Here is a 17172-nt window from a genome sequence, read left to right as displayed (position 1 = left end):
TTGGCATAGATGATGTGTCTCATCTAAAAAGAGGAAAAGGTCCTTGCACCTCTGTATGACATCACATGACAGTCGGCATTTCAAATCTTTCATAGGGGCTTTAGTCAGTGTTGTGGATTTTGCTCATATTATCATAAGTTCATTGTTGAAGCAGATTACAACAGCGCAGTATATGTGGTTTTGGTGATTTGCAGGTGAAAAGATGAGACACTTTTTCAAAACTTGACTAAATGTAGTTGTTTTTTCAGTTGTAACCTGTATCATTTTGATGACAATAGTTAAGCATGTAAGAGGATCCTGGTCAAATTTCTTGGCAAAGCTTTGTAAAACCAATTTAAAAGTAAATGATCTTCCATTACAGTCAAGCACATCCTCATACTTCAATGACAGAACAGGTCGACTGCCATTGACTCTCAAAACAACATGAATGACTGGAGTACCAGTAACAGGCGTACCGGACCTTAAGTATGTTGTGTAAGTTAAACACTGTGTTAATGTTGTGAAATGGTCACAGTTGGGTTAGGTGAGGGCACCAAAACTACTTGTTTCAGTGTGTAACATTTAGGAGGATCTATTAGCAGAAATTGAATATAATATTCATAGGTATGTTTTCATTAGTGTATAATCACCTGAACATTTTTGTTACCTTAGAATGAGCTGTTTTTATCTACAGAGGAAGCGATTCATAGCCACCAACAGTTACTATCCATATGGCTGTTTTTCTGTTGAGGATGGGCTGGGTCAGGTGCCACTGGGTAATGGCACTTTTTTACTTCAGCCTATAACTGGAATTACTCTATAGCACTGGTTTTAAACTATGGTTTGTGTAGAGCGGCTGTGGCTCAGAAGGTAGAGCAGGTTGGTGATTCTATCTCTCCGCCAACTGAATGAATGAATGAATTGCCGTTTGTGATGGTGTTGGTACGAGCTCCCACTAGGGGTACGCAGAGGTATCTCTGAAATATATAAAAACATATAATACTATCAAAGTACTACAAAATTAGTTTTATATTTTGTTTTAATATCAGCCTGGTATCTTGCCAGGTTCATGCATGTAGAATTGCATACAAACAGTACGATTAGTTACAAGCTAAAAAGTGATGGTAAGATGGTATGAGAGTATGAGATAAAATGTATGGTTCAGAAACACTACAATGATGGCCCCAAACAGGAACTGTTGGGGAGAGAAGTGAGCACCAGGAGGACCCCTTTTCCACTAACTTAGCTCTGGTTCTTGAACCGGTTCTGTTCAGGATTCAACATCAGTCAACAATAAATAATCTTATCAGGAATAAAGCTGCCTCCTGTGTGAACTGCAGCTGGACAGGGTCAGTCTACGCTGCTGTATTTTATCGCGGTCATAATGGGGGTGCCTGGAGAGCCTGAGATTGTCTGAGGTGCCACGTGGTGTAAAAAGTTTGAGATACAGTGTTTTTTTATGAAAAAGATTATTTGTCCATTCTCATGGAGAAACAACCAAATTTACATTTTACATACCTCAGAGATAGATAGATTGTAATTAGATTAGATCAATATTAGGGAAATAAAACCTGCCATTCTAACGGTAGATAGTAACAACTGCCCACTAATGCATACAGGCAGACCAGTAGATTAACAAAAGTGCACATGCTCCCTCCGGCTCCGTTTCCTCTTAACTGCTGTCTCCACGTCGAACCAACCACTGTGACAATTAAATGATGCTTGTTGGCCTGTTGCTGCTTGCTAATGGCACAGGCGTCTGTGCGGTCAGCAAATATCAATAAGACAGGAAGGAGAGGTGGATGAGATGCTGTGTGTGCACTATGATCATGATGTCCCATTAGAAAAGTTTTTTTTAACACACTGAGAGCTAGAGAAATGTAAAGGAGTGTGATGGCCCTGCATTGGAGTGAAGGTGTGCTCAGCGATGTCTGACTTTTCACAGGGAGCTCCTTTATTGACCCGTCTTTCACTAGCTCATCTACTGCATCCTGCAGCTTCAAAGGCTAAACACATCCTGATCAGCACACACACTCACACTCACACTCCAGCCTCTAAAGCTTTAATGTGCAGCGTGGAACCTTTTGAACTATTCATCCCCTCCAATGTCCTCTAGCCAAAACCCATCTGAGCTGCTTTTAAAGCAGGAAAACACATTCTCCGGTTGCGTAACGGTCATTTTTGTCCTGCGGGAGCACAGAGGGACATTTTCCTCCGCTGTCAGCGCTTTCACTGAGCTCTAATTAGAGAAAGACAATGAACAGAGCTGGACTGCGACCATTGCTGGCAGAGCGCTGGGGACTGGATAACAATTAGGTCCAAACTAACATAGATTGATAGCAACAAAGTCAATGATTGTGAACCGATAGCTTTGTTATTATAGCCATTATTCCATTTCTATCCCAGAAATATCATTTTTATTTGATATACAAGCTTTGCATGAACTGTACATGCTATGCCAATCAAATAGTCCTCATTTATCTTGCGTCCATCATGCCAGAGTGCCATGCCACTGTTAACTGAGTCATATAAAGGCTAATGTTGGTCTGAATATTGTGAGGAGGATTGAGAGGGAGGATCAGTGGTATCAGAGCCCGGGCTGCTCGTATGATCTGCTGCAGTGTAGCGCTGAGGCCAGCGGCAGCATTCGACTGCAGCCAGAAAAAGTGGACACATTGATGCAGCGAGGAAGGCACACACAGTGAATGGATGGTGCTCGCATGAAGTTTCAAGCCATTGCACTTGTGCTTATTTAAGAGCTAGTATTATTAGTATTACATTCATGGTTGAAAAAGATGAAAATATTCATGGCATCAGGGTCACCGCCCTCTGATATTTGCTTTAGCACCACCATCAGGTCATAATGTCCTCTTTTGGACACTGTCGAGTGTAGACTACAATCTCTCATCACCTCATTTGCTAATGTTAGCAGTGTTAGCAAGCACTATACTTACAGCTAGTGCATGGTGGAACGTCTTGATTTTTATTTCAGCGATAGAAATAGATAGATCTATAGATTAGAGCATGTCAGCTGTGTCTGCAGCGACGCTTCACTAGAGAGTGGAGGACTCGCCTATTATTACCTTTTTACTTTCTGGTTACCTCTCTTCGCATTTATGTGTAAACTATATGGCATTGTAAATTCTTTTTCATGGACATTATACAGGGTAAAGTGTACAGGGAAACATAGGGCTGGCAGTGAACACCATGAGCATGCCAGATGTAGCAGTCACACGCTGCTCAGGCGGCCTGTGTGAACGGGGTGTTACGCTCCCAGGGCTGAATATTAGGTTGTTCATATCAAAAATGGTGACTGGAGATAATCTTACGTTGAAGTGTGTGGAAAGAGGGCACTTCTGTGAGCTGATTGTCGTGCCGCAGTACACGCTACCATCACAGAGACAACAACCACAAGAGTGGAGGAAATATTTGAGGAAAGAGCTGTGAATTGAGGTCTGCAAAGTACCAAAGAAATGAACTATTTAGCTATATGCCTACGGGCTAAGGTGACTGCAGATGAAAAAGCAAACCTGGAGCACCCAGATAGCTCACCTGTCCTTACTACATAAAAGTAAAGCAGCCACGGCCTTTTTACCCACCCAGTTATTGAATTACCTTAACTCTGGCCCCGCCCACATTTTGTGTTCATTTCAGATCCTGTTCTTATGTTTATTTCCATCTAATCAAGTACTCGATAATAATTCAATGCATGCTAATACGCTAAACTGAGATGGACATTCTAAGCATTATAGCTTAGCATGCTAGCATTGTAAAAGTCACAGCTGCTAGCATACTCTTGTTGCACTCCATGAGCTTTCCTCTGCACCGCTCCTATTTGATTGGATGCTTTGGAATCAGATTGCAGTGTAGAACTCATACATGCTTCCATGAGGATGACCCCATCATTTTGAAGAGCCAGTTACCTTTACTCTCACTCCCTGGTCAGCTGTTCACTTTGTTTTTAACCAAACTTTGTACTCCATCAACCCAGCTGCTCAATATCAAAATGTATAAGAGAGATGAGAGGAGAGACAAAAGATCAAGTGGATTGGCTCACTGCTCCTCAGAAGACAGTTTATCTAACTCTGTGAAGATTGGATTACGCACTTCCTGTGTGGATAAGATTTCCCACCAGTAACCACAGTGATAGCAGTCTGGACAGATAGAGTGGATGCACATTGTCTCAGTGCGAGGGGGCGGGATGCTTTCCTCTGCAGCAGCAGCAGGGGCCCTACTTTCTACAACATCTCCCTGCCATCTTTCTCTCAGGGTGCTTTTCATTGCACTAACTTATGCTTCCTTGCATCCTCTGTCCTCCTGTGACCCAGAAATTGTTCCCCCTCCACCATTGTGGTGGATCTTTCAATCCCTTTTAGTCGAGTGAAGAATTCTTTTAGAACCATTTTTAGATCACGTCCCTGGTCATGTTGTAGGCTACCCCAATTTAACAATACATGGCAAAACAAAATACAAAAAAAACCATTTTCTATCTAATATTCTTGGTATTTTTTTAAATCAGAATTCAATCACTTTATTCCTGTAAAACACAATGTGATGTGTGCTTATGTAAGGATAAACCAACCAGTTTCCACTAATATTCCACCCATCAATCAATCAAACGTTTAGCAACACAGAGCTAAGATTCTTTACTTAGCTAGCAACAGCAGCATTGGGAGTGTTTTTGGGCACCGTGCCTCGCTGTTTACTGTACAACATCAGTGATTGTGGTCAAACTACACCATATTTTATGGAGAAAATATATTCTGGTTTTCCCCCTCACTTCCTCCGGCTGCTGTGCCTCAACACTAACTGCTAATGTAGCTGCTGTTAGCATGCAACAGAACCGGGCCCAGCAGACCCTCAGCAGACGGAGGACAGTTTGACGACAACGGTACAGATGTGATTTATATTTTATTAATGTAGTTTCCAGATGGACTTGTTGCTAAAAATATCAAACTGCCACTAACTGTGTAATGTTAACTACCGTAAGCTAGGCTAACTGTGCAGCTAACATTAGCTGACTCATCCCGGTGGTGCCAGGAGTCAAACCCTCGAGAGAAAACCACCTCGGTACGTTCTGTTCATTGGTACTTTAAATGCACCTTGAGGTTTCTGGAGAAGCTTAGGGCAAAATGTTGGCTTATTGGCCAGCTAACAACGGATGTAGCTGGCACATAGACAAGCCTAGCACAAACGCTTCGGCTCCTCCGTCCTGGTGTCTCTTCATCGCACCTCCTCTGACGTCCTCGCTCAGAAGACGAGCTAAGACACGAGGAAAGGAAGCGAGCGAGGAGCCATGTTAGCATAATGAAAAGCACCCTCTGTCTCTCTCTCCATGTGCGTGAGTTCTTGCCATTTCCTCTCAGCACAAGTGTCACAGTATGGCCCCATCCTCCACCAGCAGCCTGACAAATAACCTATTGTGTTGCCATGTTGTGAGCCACCAAAACCGCTCGACCTGGCATGGCACCCTGCAGCTCCGCTCTCCACACAGATCACAGAGCTCTGGTTGGATACTGTTTCTGGGCCTGTATTTATCAAACTGCTGAAAGGAAAAATTAGACAAAGATAAAAGTAGAAATCCTCAACTTCTAATCCTACTTGTAAGCGTGATGATGAATAATATGTTAGCTGCAGCAGTTACTGTGTAATATTTTTGCACCACTTTTAACCATTTTAAAAATGATTAGGGGCTCAAACAGGAAGAATAAAGCTGATATTGGTTTTGTGTACAATCATGTTCCATGCATCTGCATTGTCTGCACATCGTCATTAAAGTCTCCTCATTACGCAGTACGTGTTTCCGTTCCGTCCGCTACCAGCAGCAGAATCTTACTGTTCCAGTTAAATTTATATTTTTCATTAAAGCCAGTTCCTAATTATTTTATACCTATTTATATATTATTAATTAGATGGTTTTTAAATCCACATGTAAATAGCTAGTGGAGATTTTTAGATTTAAGATTTCACACAAATAATAAAACAAAAACTTAAATAAGATTCATTTTTGTTGCCAATAATAATAGTAAACCAATAAGTAGGATAGTAGTAGAATAAACATAAACAGGCAGACAATGGCTCTTAAAGATTACTCCTACGCTTCGCTGTAAGTGCAGTCGGAGGAAGCGGCTTGATAAATGTGTGTTACTGCTCAAGCTCAGCAAAGAGTCTCAGTCTGGGCTGTCATAAGACTAAATTGTGTAATTCTTTGATAAATACGGACCCTGGGCTGCACTTTGTGTCATTGGTAGTTCTCTGTAAACCATCATATCACACCACACTGATACAATTTAACCACTAATGTTCTGTTTTCTGCCGAAGACGACCCAGAGATGCTAGATTTTATATATTCAGGTTCAGAGTTCTCATCCTGAATTGAGCTGGGATGAGACTGCGAAAACTGGAGGCGCTATCAGGTACTTTTATGAATGTATCAAACGCTTGACAGATCCTGGATTTAAAGGCCAATATTAATATTTGGGCATTGAAATGTTGTGTTTAAATGTATCTGTACGTTTCTGTGTGGAATATGTCCCTCTGGTACAATAAATACTATCAATTATTATTTCCCTTATATTTAGCGTTTGTTCTGAGCGGCACATTTTACAGTGTAAAGATCGACTTGTCAGTGCCCTGTGGTGGATGGACGATGTAATGGAGACATGGTTTCTAAATGACCTCAAACATTCTGTCAGACATGTACAACCACAAGAGTGCCTCTTTTTCAGAAATTACAGCAAATAATTATCTTGAATAATAATTCACTTTTCTTTGATTTAAAAAAAACCAAATGGTGGTATGGAAGGGAGGTGGGTGTAACTGCCCACATTAGGCCATACACTCCTGAAAAAAGATAAGTGCAAAAAATCCGACCTGTATGTGATGTAGACCACATACGAAAGTGGAAACCTTTCTCATCAGTGTGACCTCAGTATGAATAGTTATATCAGAATTCAGCATAGATTGACATTCATCATGTGACCTGTTCACACTGGAATCTGATATGGGCCACAATCAAAAAATACTATGAACAGCCAAATAAGAAAAAAAATCAGATCTGAGCAATAAATCAGGATTGAGCATTAAAGCTAACGTTTACACTTGCTTTAACACTGAAAACTAAATACAGCTGAGACTGATTTTGGTCATAAACCAAAGTTTTTAACAAATTATAGTGAAAGTATCACCAAATTGATTACAGTTTATCTTGAGGGGGAGTTGAATGTCTGAACCTAATTGAAATTGACAAATGTAATGTCAGTAAAAGTATCATAAGATTCATCATCTGGGAACAATGAATGTCTTAACCACATTTTATGCAAGTCCATCTGCTTGCACCTCTGTCTGTCTGTCTGTCTGTCTGTCTGTCTCTCTCTCTCTCCCCAGCTGGTCGAGACAGACGACCACCCACCTAGAGCTGAAGGATCTGTCCTAGGTTTCTGCCTTTTAACAGGCAGTTTTTCCTTGCCCTTGTCTCCAAGGTCTTGCTCATGGTGGTACTGTTGGGTCTCTGTAAATAATGTTAAAGAGTTCGGTCTAGACCTGCTCTATTTGAAAATAGAGATAACTTCTGTTATGAATTGGCGCTATATAAATAAAATTTAATTGAATTGAATCTGCTGTAGTAGATATTAAGATATTTCATAGGATAAGGGAAAGTTTGGCCTGCAGGTGGCGCTAGAGGACAAGTCATGGGATATAAAGCTATTAGGATTCCTCCTCTGTTAACCTTCAATGTCTGAACCAAATTTCATTGCAATCGTTGAGGTATTTCAGTCTGGAGCGACAGATCAGACAGACACAGCCAATCAGCCTTTCAATGTAGGAGTGAATTAAGATGAAGCTGACATCCTGCTCTCCATACGGTCCTTGCTGGGTTCAGATGCACTGCCTAAGCAAGGCGAGGAATATCTGATATGACTGAAAGAAATTACAGCACACAGCTACAGTATGTAAATCCAACCCCAACAGACACCACAATAGTAAAATGTGTCTTGTGTGATGACTTTTCAGACGAGTGGGGGGCACTGACTGAGGGAGAGGATGCTTTACCTGCAGATGAAACGTCTAAAACTGCTACCACTTCACTGTGCCGCTCTAATTTCCAGAGTGCTTTTCTTTTTATCATCGCCAGGCGTTAATAGAGTTCAGAGCATAACAATGTGGTACGAGTGAATGTCACATCAATTTCATAAGCATATCGAAAAACTGCACGTTTTCATTTGACTGAGACTCCAGTCGGACTTATCTCCGAGAAGATGTCCCACTTTAATAGAAAGTGATGCTGTGTATTCTGCCTGCCACCCTAAGGCAAGAAATGTCTCTGCAGTATGATTCCCTTCATCTAGCACGCTCTCCTTCCCCCCAGCTCCTTTTCTCTCATATCTCACCTTCTTTCTCTCCTTCTTCTCAGCACCCTCAGCCTGTCCCATGCTGCTTCGTTGCAGGTTATAATAAAGCTGAAAATCCTCTGTATGGCACTACAAAGCAGGCTGTATATTCACAGGAGATCATTTCAAAGACAGTTAATTAAAGGCGCTCTCCAGCCAGCCAGTGTCAGTGCTCTGTGCATTCTGAACTGAAGCCAGTGATGGAAAAAGAAGGGTTCAGACACAAAGGATGCAGGGGGATCCTAGCTGGGTATACTGCTCTGCATGTCACTATAGATTGGTATCAAATCAGGCCAAGAGAATGATTCTCTATATGATAGAAGTTGCACCTCGAAATATTTTAGGCATTTAAGTTTGTAAGCATTAGGTGTTGTGCACCCTCCCACAAGAGTGCAGGGCTCACTGACAGGATGTGAGTGAAGCAATTAATGCTCCAGAATTAGGCAGGAGTCTCTGAGGTATATTTTATTTGTTAACCCTTCCAACTGTGGTAGCAGCTGCTCCAAGTCTACAGACAACATCCTGGCTGGCCTGTTCTCTTCCACTGGGAATATGACAGTTATCAGGGAAGTTCAAACCAATCATCACATCACCTGTGATGTCAGCTTTCAATCAAAGTCCTTAACTGACCCTTCCTGTTCCACCCTTTTTGGAACCTAGGTCACCTTGGCACTTCCGTGTGTGCTTCAGTTGTCAACCATGGAGGTTGCCACTTAGTATATAGTGTCACTTTTTTTTAACCTTAATGTGTCTTCTCTCTTTTACAGTGTGTTGAAGCCAAAAAGTACTGCTGGTATTTTGAAGGCGGATACCCCATCTACTTCATGTAAGTATCACAGTGTTCCACTCATACTACTTTAAACCAATTAACTTGAAACTGTGCACAAAAATCTTGAATGTCCATAATTATGACCGCTACATACAGTAGAGCCTGACAAAGCACAGACTGAGACACAGTGCCAGAACCAGACTTTCTAGATGACGTGCGTTATGGCAGGTTTTTTTTACTCCTTCATCCATACAATGTTTCAATAGGACCTCACAGCAAGAAGTGCTGAAAATGTCTGAATGTGTTGAAGAAAAACTATTAGTTTTTGGTACTGCTGACTGAATGACACTGTCTACACCTCCCGGTTCAAAGGCCTAGCATTTACCTCAAGACCACCAAACTACAATTGTTGTTTAATTATCCTTACATTTTTCTAGTTCATTGATATTTATTCCAGCTTTAATAATTAGTTGAGATATTCTTATATTTTTAATTGCTGTTCTCTCTCATTCCAAGGGAAATTTCACTCTCAATCAGAAGAAGAGAAGAGTGTTTTTTTCTCTCTTGCCATAAGCAGTGAAGGATACGTTAGTTAAAGCCCCCTCCAGTCAGAAGCTGTTACCATATCAGACACACGTTATTGTCCCAAGCACGCTGTTTATATGTCTTAATACGTGTCTGGAGGGGATTAGCTGATGTTTGTGTGTAACAAACATTAGCAGGAGCTCTCCTTTTTTCCTGCAGACCCTCTGTTTTGTGCTCCTGCCTCTGTAGATTTATGCAGTCATACAGTTTGGAATAACTGCACATTTTCTCTCAAGCTGAAATTGGCCGCTGTTGATGCTGTGCAGGTAGCATACACTCTTATTTTCTTAGAGGTTGATAAGCTGTGACACACAACCACCCACCTGTTTTTATGCACATTTTCAATTTGTGCATCAGAGCCTGAGTAGAAACACTGGAAATATTGGAAAAAACTGTTTTTGAGCTTGGCTGAGGTGGTGAGTTGGTGTATAGAGAAAAAGAAAATCGAAACAACTTAATGAATAAATGATGAGGATGACTTAAACATCACTCAAGCTTCCAGTGAAGAGTTGAATGTGAATCAAATGTGTGTGGACCAATGAGGAGACTGTAACCTTCCTACATCAATCCACAAAGCAAACAGAAAGGTGATGTTTCCACCAGGTTTTCCACATGGCTGTAGATCATTTGAGCTTTGACTGGAGTTTTTATTTATTGAATTCTCTTCTTCTGCAATGGTTTAATGGCACTGGCTGGAGAATTAGCTCCACCACCTGTTTATACAGTGTGCATGAACCAGCTCCTAATATTCACACAACAGTAGTGGATAGGAATGTGCACTCATTTACATTTTGCTTTGCCAATTTTTTGTAAATTGGGTTACAATTTGCGCTACATTTGGATGGAAACCTGGCTCCTGTGTCGGCTGGAATATCAGACAGAAGCTACACTCTGTGTTGAGCTGCAGAGTGCACTGTTGAATCTCAGTGGGTTCATCAACATGTGCCTCCCTCGCACACTAATCAAAATCCAATTCAGCTTGATTAAATTGCTTGCCGGGGCTTTTAGCTCTGCTACTCACCGTTTTGGGAAGCAGCGTTTGTTTTACTGATGCAGACAGGCATTTCCAACACTCATCCATTTAGTTTGCTTTCTAGCTGCTGGCCACAGCTACAGCGGTGATTAGGAGGAGGGCGAGAGACACAGAGCATCAGTGAAGAGAGATTACCTTGGTGATGAAAAACAACCGAGAGGGACAAACCTCCTTTCTCCTCCACTTGCTTTCTCCTCGTCCTCTCAGACCTCAGTTTGTGTTTCTCTGTCCAGCTTCTTTTTCTGCTAACCATCCACAACATGTTCAAATAAGTTAATGACAAAGAGGAAAAGAGAAGTGTTGTGCATAGTGTCTATATGTCTGTGTTGATAATAAGTGATCACAGATGTTATACTGTGTTGCTGTATGAACAAAACAAAAACAAAAAGGAAACAGCACTTAAATGACACTCCAGCATTGATGTGGTTTGCCTACTCAGCAGATGTTTTGACAGGGACATTTCTACTTTTCCAAGTTGGAATGAACAGAATATCTTGTGAGTGTCAAAGCTCTGCTCTTTGACGGCTGTTTGTAAAAATGTCTGTGAGCTACCTGTTTGTAGCGCAGCGGGTTCAGACTCCCACTCAAAGAGGAGGCTGGGGGAGGTGGGCCGCCCTCCTCTGATTAGAGGCCCTTAACACTATTTTTATAGAAATGTTCTGATGTAGAGTCGACTCTTTCTTAGCTCTTGTCTTAAAACATACAGGGCAAACAATAGAGGGCGTGTTGAGCCATTTTCATAAATTTGGTAATAATGTCAATTCTAACAGCAGCAATGACGTGTTTGATCACAGTATGGTCGTATAGTTCAGTTTAGTTTTAAGGTGGAGTACCTCTTTACATATAATTTAGTATAGCATGATGATAACCATCAAGAACAAAACAGTTTATAGCTCCAATCAATGTATCCACAGCTTGGAGCAACTTTTAAAATAATTATTAAAATAATTAGCATTTGACTTCCTCTCAGCAACACATTTCCACAGCAGCACAAACTGCAGTCTCCAGAATGATCAAACAGCTGAATGATGGATGGTAGAAGCTCTGAGTGTGTCATTTTCTGCTGCTAGGGGGTCTCTCACATCAAAACAAAATTAAAAGACATAGTTTGATGACTTTGTGAAGTAGCATTTGGTGAGTTTTATTTGGTTTCCGTCCACTTTGAATGAAGTTGCAATGATATGCAGATGTAAAATAAAGTTTTTGTCTATGATGTCTGGTGTTGAGTGATAGCAATATTACAGCTGCTTCTGGTTAAACTAAAGGTCTATCTCTGCAGGGATCCTTTTCATAATGTTGTCACACACTTAGAATAACAACAACAAACAACAATATTGATAAGCCATTTGTTATGGTGAGTCTAATGATCAAGACACAGTGCAAATAGGAGAATAATAAAGGATGAGAATCATCAGTTTGCTTTTACCAGGGAAGGAGTTATGGCTTGTAAAAAACAAACAAAAAAAACAAAAAAAATACACATCTTTCATTTTTTTCTTTGGCAAGTGATCACGGTGTAAGTGGGATAATGCCCTTCAAGGTGTCCATAATCAGGAATGAATGGACTCTGTGGAGGCGTACGTTGGACAGTCCACTTTCAGCAAACTTTTTTTTGCACTCTGACTTAAATCTACTCTATGAATCAGGCTGCCTTCTCTTTCCTTTAAATGGTGCTAATTGGCCAAAAGGTAGACCAATAAACGCTAAAAAGAATTTAAAAAAATAGGGCTGAATTTGTTGCTCACAATGTACCTAACTGAATCCATTCCAACATTATACTTCCTGTTTACATATCTGAGGTAAAAGGACTGTTGTTGTATGGAGTCTGGTGTTGAGTGATAGCAATATTACAGCTGTTTGTGGTTAAACAAAAGCTCTCTCTTGTAGGGATCCTTTCTATAATGTTGTCACACACTTAGAATAACAATCTGAGCTTGTCAGGGGCAACAAGCACTTTGGTGGACATAAATTTGTCCCTGAGGATTAACGTTAGCTGACCTTGCAGTCATTGCAGCCCTTTTCACAAATATTTCTCTTCTTGGTGAATTAAGGAGGAGTTTTATTTTGTTTCTGTCCACTTTGAAGTGGGTTTTATGATTATCTGCTCAGTAATATTACTGCTTTTGTCAGTGGAGGCAGCCGTTGCACCCGTTGTTTTGGTCTGAGATGCTGGTGCTGTAGTGCCACATCCAGTGGCAAGTGAGTTTGTATAACCTTTTAAACTACCACTGCAGATGAAAATCTATCTGACATGACTCAGGCATTGTACATGTATCTAATTGTATACAGTGAAAAATGAAAGTGAAGGGTCCCTGCCTGTTCTCAAGACAGATTTATCCAAACGGCTTCAGTGTAATTTACGTGGTTAGACTCTTTTTGGGCCTTTTCCACCGTGCTGCGTTTTGTTTGCCTGCCGCCATATTTAAGAGCTTTGCATGGAGGATTTGAGGCCTTGATGTTCATGTCTCCTCAGGAAACACTCTGAACAGACAAAAAAACTTCAATGGAAAAACCTTAAACTTAGATTTTCCTCTTGATAATAATGACTGTGTCTCTGCTGAGTGTGCATCTGTCAAACGCTGACACTTGAACATTTTAGAGCACTGGTAATAAAATGTCCAGGTGCATCAGGCCTGCCTACGTGGCCTCACTATTCTCATTCAATCAATAATTCATTCAGAGCCATTCTTTCTTTGCAGTGATTTGCATCCCAGAGGTAGTGTTTGTTCAGTTTCACACTGATTCCAAATAAAGAAATAAGTAATGAAAACAAGTTACCACGGAAACGAAATAAACCTAGAGGAGTACAAAATTAAAAAATGAAATAACCAGAGCTCTTTTATTTCACTTCAAGAAAAAAGTAAATAAGAATATATTGTGATGGTTTGACAGTTTTAAGGTAGTCTGCAGGGTTGTAGCAGCATAACTAAGGGCTGGTTCAGGACTGACCTCAGCCAGCCCTAACTATAAGCTCCTGCAAAGAGGAAGGTCTTAAACGTGGAGAGGGTGTGTGCAGTAGCATTGTCTCAAACCATCAACCGCTCTCTCCATGCAACTGAACTTGAGTTCATTCTTCCAAGGACAATTTGCAAGAATATTCTCTGCAAGAACACAAGTCTGTTCTTTATGTTCTCTGTTTTGAGAAAGGCCCAAGATCTCGTCATTTCGAGAAAAGTGTCTCATAATTATTAGATCCGGCTCTTGGGTAACCACAGAATCCGAGTGTTCTAAATTGTCCGCCATACGTCCAGTACAAAGAATATTTATACGTGCAAACAGTACAGCAGGGGTTGGTATCTTATGTGGCACTGTGCAAATACTGTACTGGCTTTAATACTACAGACCCGGGAGTCCAGGGACAATGGCTGTTCATCCCCCATCTGGTGTTAAAATGCCAGACAGGACTGGGAGTCTGAGGTATGCACTGTCATGCTGGCTATCCACAGTCATCTATCACAGGACACACACAAACACACACGCATGGCCCTTGTTATTATTTCAGCTGTATTAATGCAGGTTTCCTGCTGCTCTCTATAGACTGATCAATCACAGTTGGCCTCTGTTCTGAATATTTGGCTCGCAGGCTGCTGGGCCTGCCATTATAAACCAAACTTTTTAAAGTTTTGTTTACGAAGCAGAAAATGTGATGAATGGCAACATTACAATACACCTGTGTCTGCTGCTTCGAGGCTTGTTATCTCGGAGGAAATGTCAGTGTGCTGTAGTGAGGCTCTCTGTCCTGCAATATAATGCCATATAGACAGTAGGGGTGGGTAAAAATATCGATTCATCAATGCATTGCAATCATTTTTTTCCAATTCAATATCGATTCATTAAATCATCTGAATCGATTCAAGCACCTGGCCAGTGGGGGCGCGGTGAGCAACACCTTTGTGTGATTTGCGTTGTACGGACGGAGGCTGGACTCGACCACACAACAACAACAACATGGCAACCGAAGCAGGTAGCAGCAGTGTTAAACCAGCGCCTTCAACTTTAAAAAGCAGTGTAAACCCGGAACACAGGAAACAGACCAAAGTAAGGTAGTGTGTAAGCTGTGCCAGGCAGTACTAAAATACTGCAATAACACAACAAATTTGTGCAACCACTTAAGCCGACACCATGCAGATGCTCTGCAGCAACCCGCGGCTAAACCTGTGGATTCAAAACAGACGCAACTCGACAGATCCTTCCTTTGCAAACTGCCACCAAACTCTGCCCGCGCACAGAAGATAATGGAGTCTGTGGCCGTCTTCATATGTAAGGACCTACGACCGTACAGTGTCGTGGAAAACGGGAGTTTTAAGAAGATGGTATACACACTCGAACCACGATACGCCATACCAACACGCAAACGCATCCAATCCAATCCAATCCAATCCAACTTTATATGTGAAGCACTTTAATGGTAAATGGACCTGTACTTGTATAGCGCCTTTCTAGTTTTCCGACCACTCAAAGCGCTTTAAAACAACCAAAGTTGACCAAAGTGCTGTACAGGAGAATAAATAAGACATAATAAATAAAAGACATAACAGCTCACATGAGGCGCAAAAATTACATATAAAATACAACAATAAAATGACAAGACATAAAACATGAGTAAAAATAATAGCCACGCAATAAAAAGCAATCAAAATAAGAAATTAAATCAAGTAAATAAAGTCGACATCTTACTAGGTGTCAAAGGCCACAGAGAAGAGAAGAGGCCTGTTTAACGAGCAGAGGCAGATCATTCCATAATTTAGGAGCAGACACAGCAAAGGCATGGTCCCCTCTGAGCTTCCGCTTAGTTTTAGGCACACTCAGGAGCAGCTGATCATCTGACCTGAGAGAGCGGACGGGTATATAGGGGTGTAGAAGCTCAGAGAGGTAGGGCGGGGCAAGACCATTCCAAGACCAAAGCAAATAAAATAATTTTTAAATGGATCCTAAATTGAATAGGCAGCCAGTGGAGTGAGGCTAAAATGGGGGAAATGTCCTCATGTTTACGTGTGCCAGTTAAAAGACGTGCAGCAGCATTCTGTACCATCTGGAGACGGGCGATGGAGGACCCACTAACCCCCACATACAGTGCATTACAGTAATCCAGCCGAGTGGTAACAAAGGCGTGGATTAACGTCTCAAAGTGCTGCCTTGATAGAATTGGCTTTATTTTGGCCAGCTGCCTCAAATGGAAAAAGCTTGATTTGACAACAGCCTTGATCTGACTGTCAAACTTAAGCTCAGGGTCCACTTTAACCCCTAGGTTTGTGATGCTAGGTTTAATATACTGGGCCAAGGAACCCAGATCTACAGGCGGGGTCCCAGTGGTGCCACCAAAAACCATCACTTCCGTCTTTTTATCATTGAAATTTAAAAAGTTCAGAGCCATCCAGGCCTTTATGTCATCGAGACACTTAAGTAGCAGTCTGACAGAGTATTCATTTTTCTTTTTAAGAGGCACATAAATCTGACTCTCGTCTGCATAACAGTGGAATGAAAAGCCGTGCTTCCTAAGTATGGAACCAAGTGGGAGCAAATAGAGAGAGAAAAGGAGAGGGCCAAGAACTGAGCCTGTGGGACCCCACCAAGAAAGCAGAGGAGGATACAGTCACCTAGGCTGACACAGAAAGTTCGAACAGCCAAGTACGACCTGAACCACTCCAGTGCTATGCCCCTGATGCCCACCCACTGCTTCAAACGTGAGATCAATATTTCATGATCCACTGTGTCAAATGCAGCAGTTAAATCTAAAAGCATAAGGATAACACAGTCACCAGAGTCAGTAGCTAAAAAGATATCATTAAAAACTCTTGAGAGAGCTGATTCAGTGCTGTGCAGGGTTTTAAAACCGGATTGGAACCTCTAGGATATTATGTTCTTCCAGAAAGGCCATTAATTGACTGTGCACAATCTTCTCTAGGATTTTTGAAAGGAAAGGCAGTTTGGAGATAGGCCTGAAATTAGTAAGAACTGCAGGATCTAGAGCAGGTTTTTTAAGCAGAGGCTGTACTACTGCATGTTTAAAATTTTCAGGGACCACACCTGAGGTCAGACTGCTATTTATGACTGCAATAACAGATGGTCCTACAGTGGAGAACTCCTCCTTAAATAGTCGAGGGGGGACAGCATCGTTTAGAGAACCTGAGGGCTTCAAATGACCAACAACCTCCTGTAAAAAGGAAAAAGTCACAGGCTCAAACTGGTCAAAGACAGCAGAGCAGGGGACAGAGATTGAGGGGTCATAAGCTGAAGGTGAGATTTGAGCCCTAATTGAAGTGACCCTATCAATAAAAAAGTGAAGGAAGTTTTCACACACAGCAGGGGACGCCTCCATACAGGCAGTCTGTGGGGCATTAAGAAGTGAGTCAATAGTGTTAAACAAAACACGAGGCTTGTGACAGTTTGACAGGATAATGTTTTCTTTTAGCATC

At 41.5% G+C, this 17172-nt stretch overlaps 1 protein-coding gene across 1 annotated transcript in view; it reads left to right on the top strand.

Moving 5' to 3' along the window:
• vopp1b (VOPP1 WW domain binding protein b) overlaps positions 1 to 17172 on the top strand; it is a 36649-nt gene that overhangs the window by 6445 nt on the left and 13032 nt on the right. The window contains exon 2 of the mRNA XM_051410289.1: positions 9137 to 9195. Within this exon, the coding sequence (XP_051266249.1) occupies positions 9137 to 9195 (59 nt within the window). The remainder of the gene's footprint in view (positions 1 to 9136; positions 9196 to 17172) is intronic.

This window comes from Dicentrarchus labrax, unplaced genomic scaffold (genome assembly GCF_905237075.1).
Source record: "Dicentrarchus labrax unplaced genomic scaffold, dlabrax2021, whole genome shotgun sequence".
NCBI lineage: Eukaryota > Metazoa > Chordata > Actinopteri > Moronidae > Dicentrarchus > Dicentrarchus labrax.
Note: the sequence above shows the minus strand (reverse complement) of the source record. Positions and strands in the feature narration are given on the sequence as shown.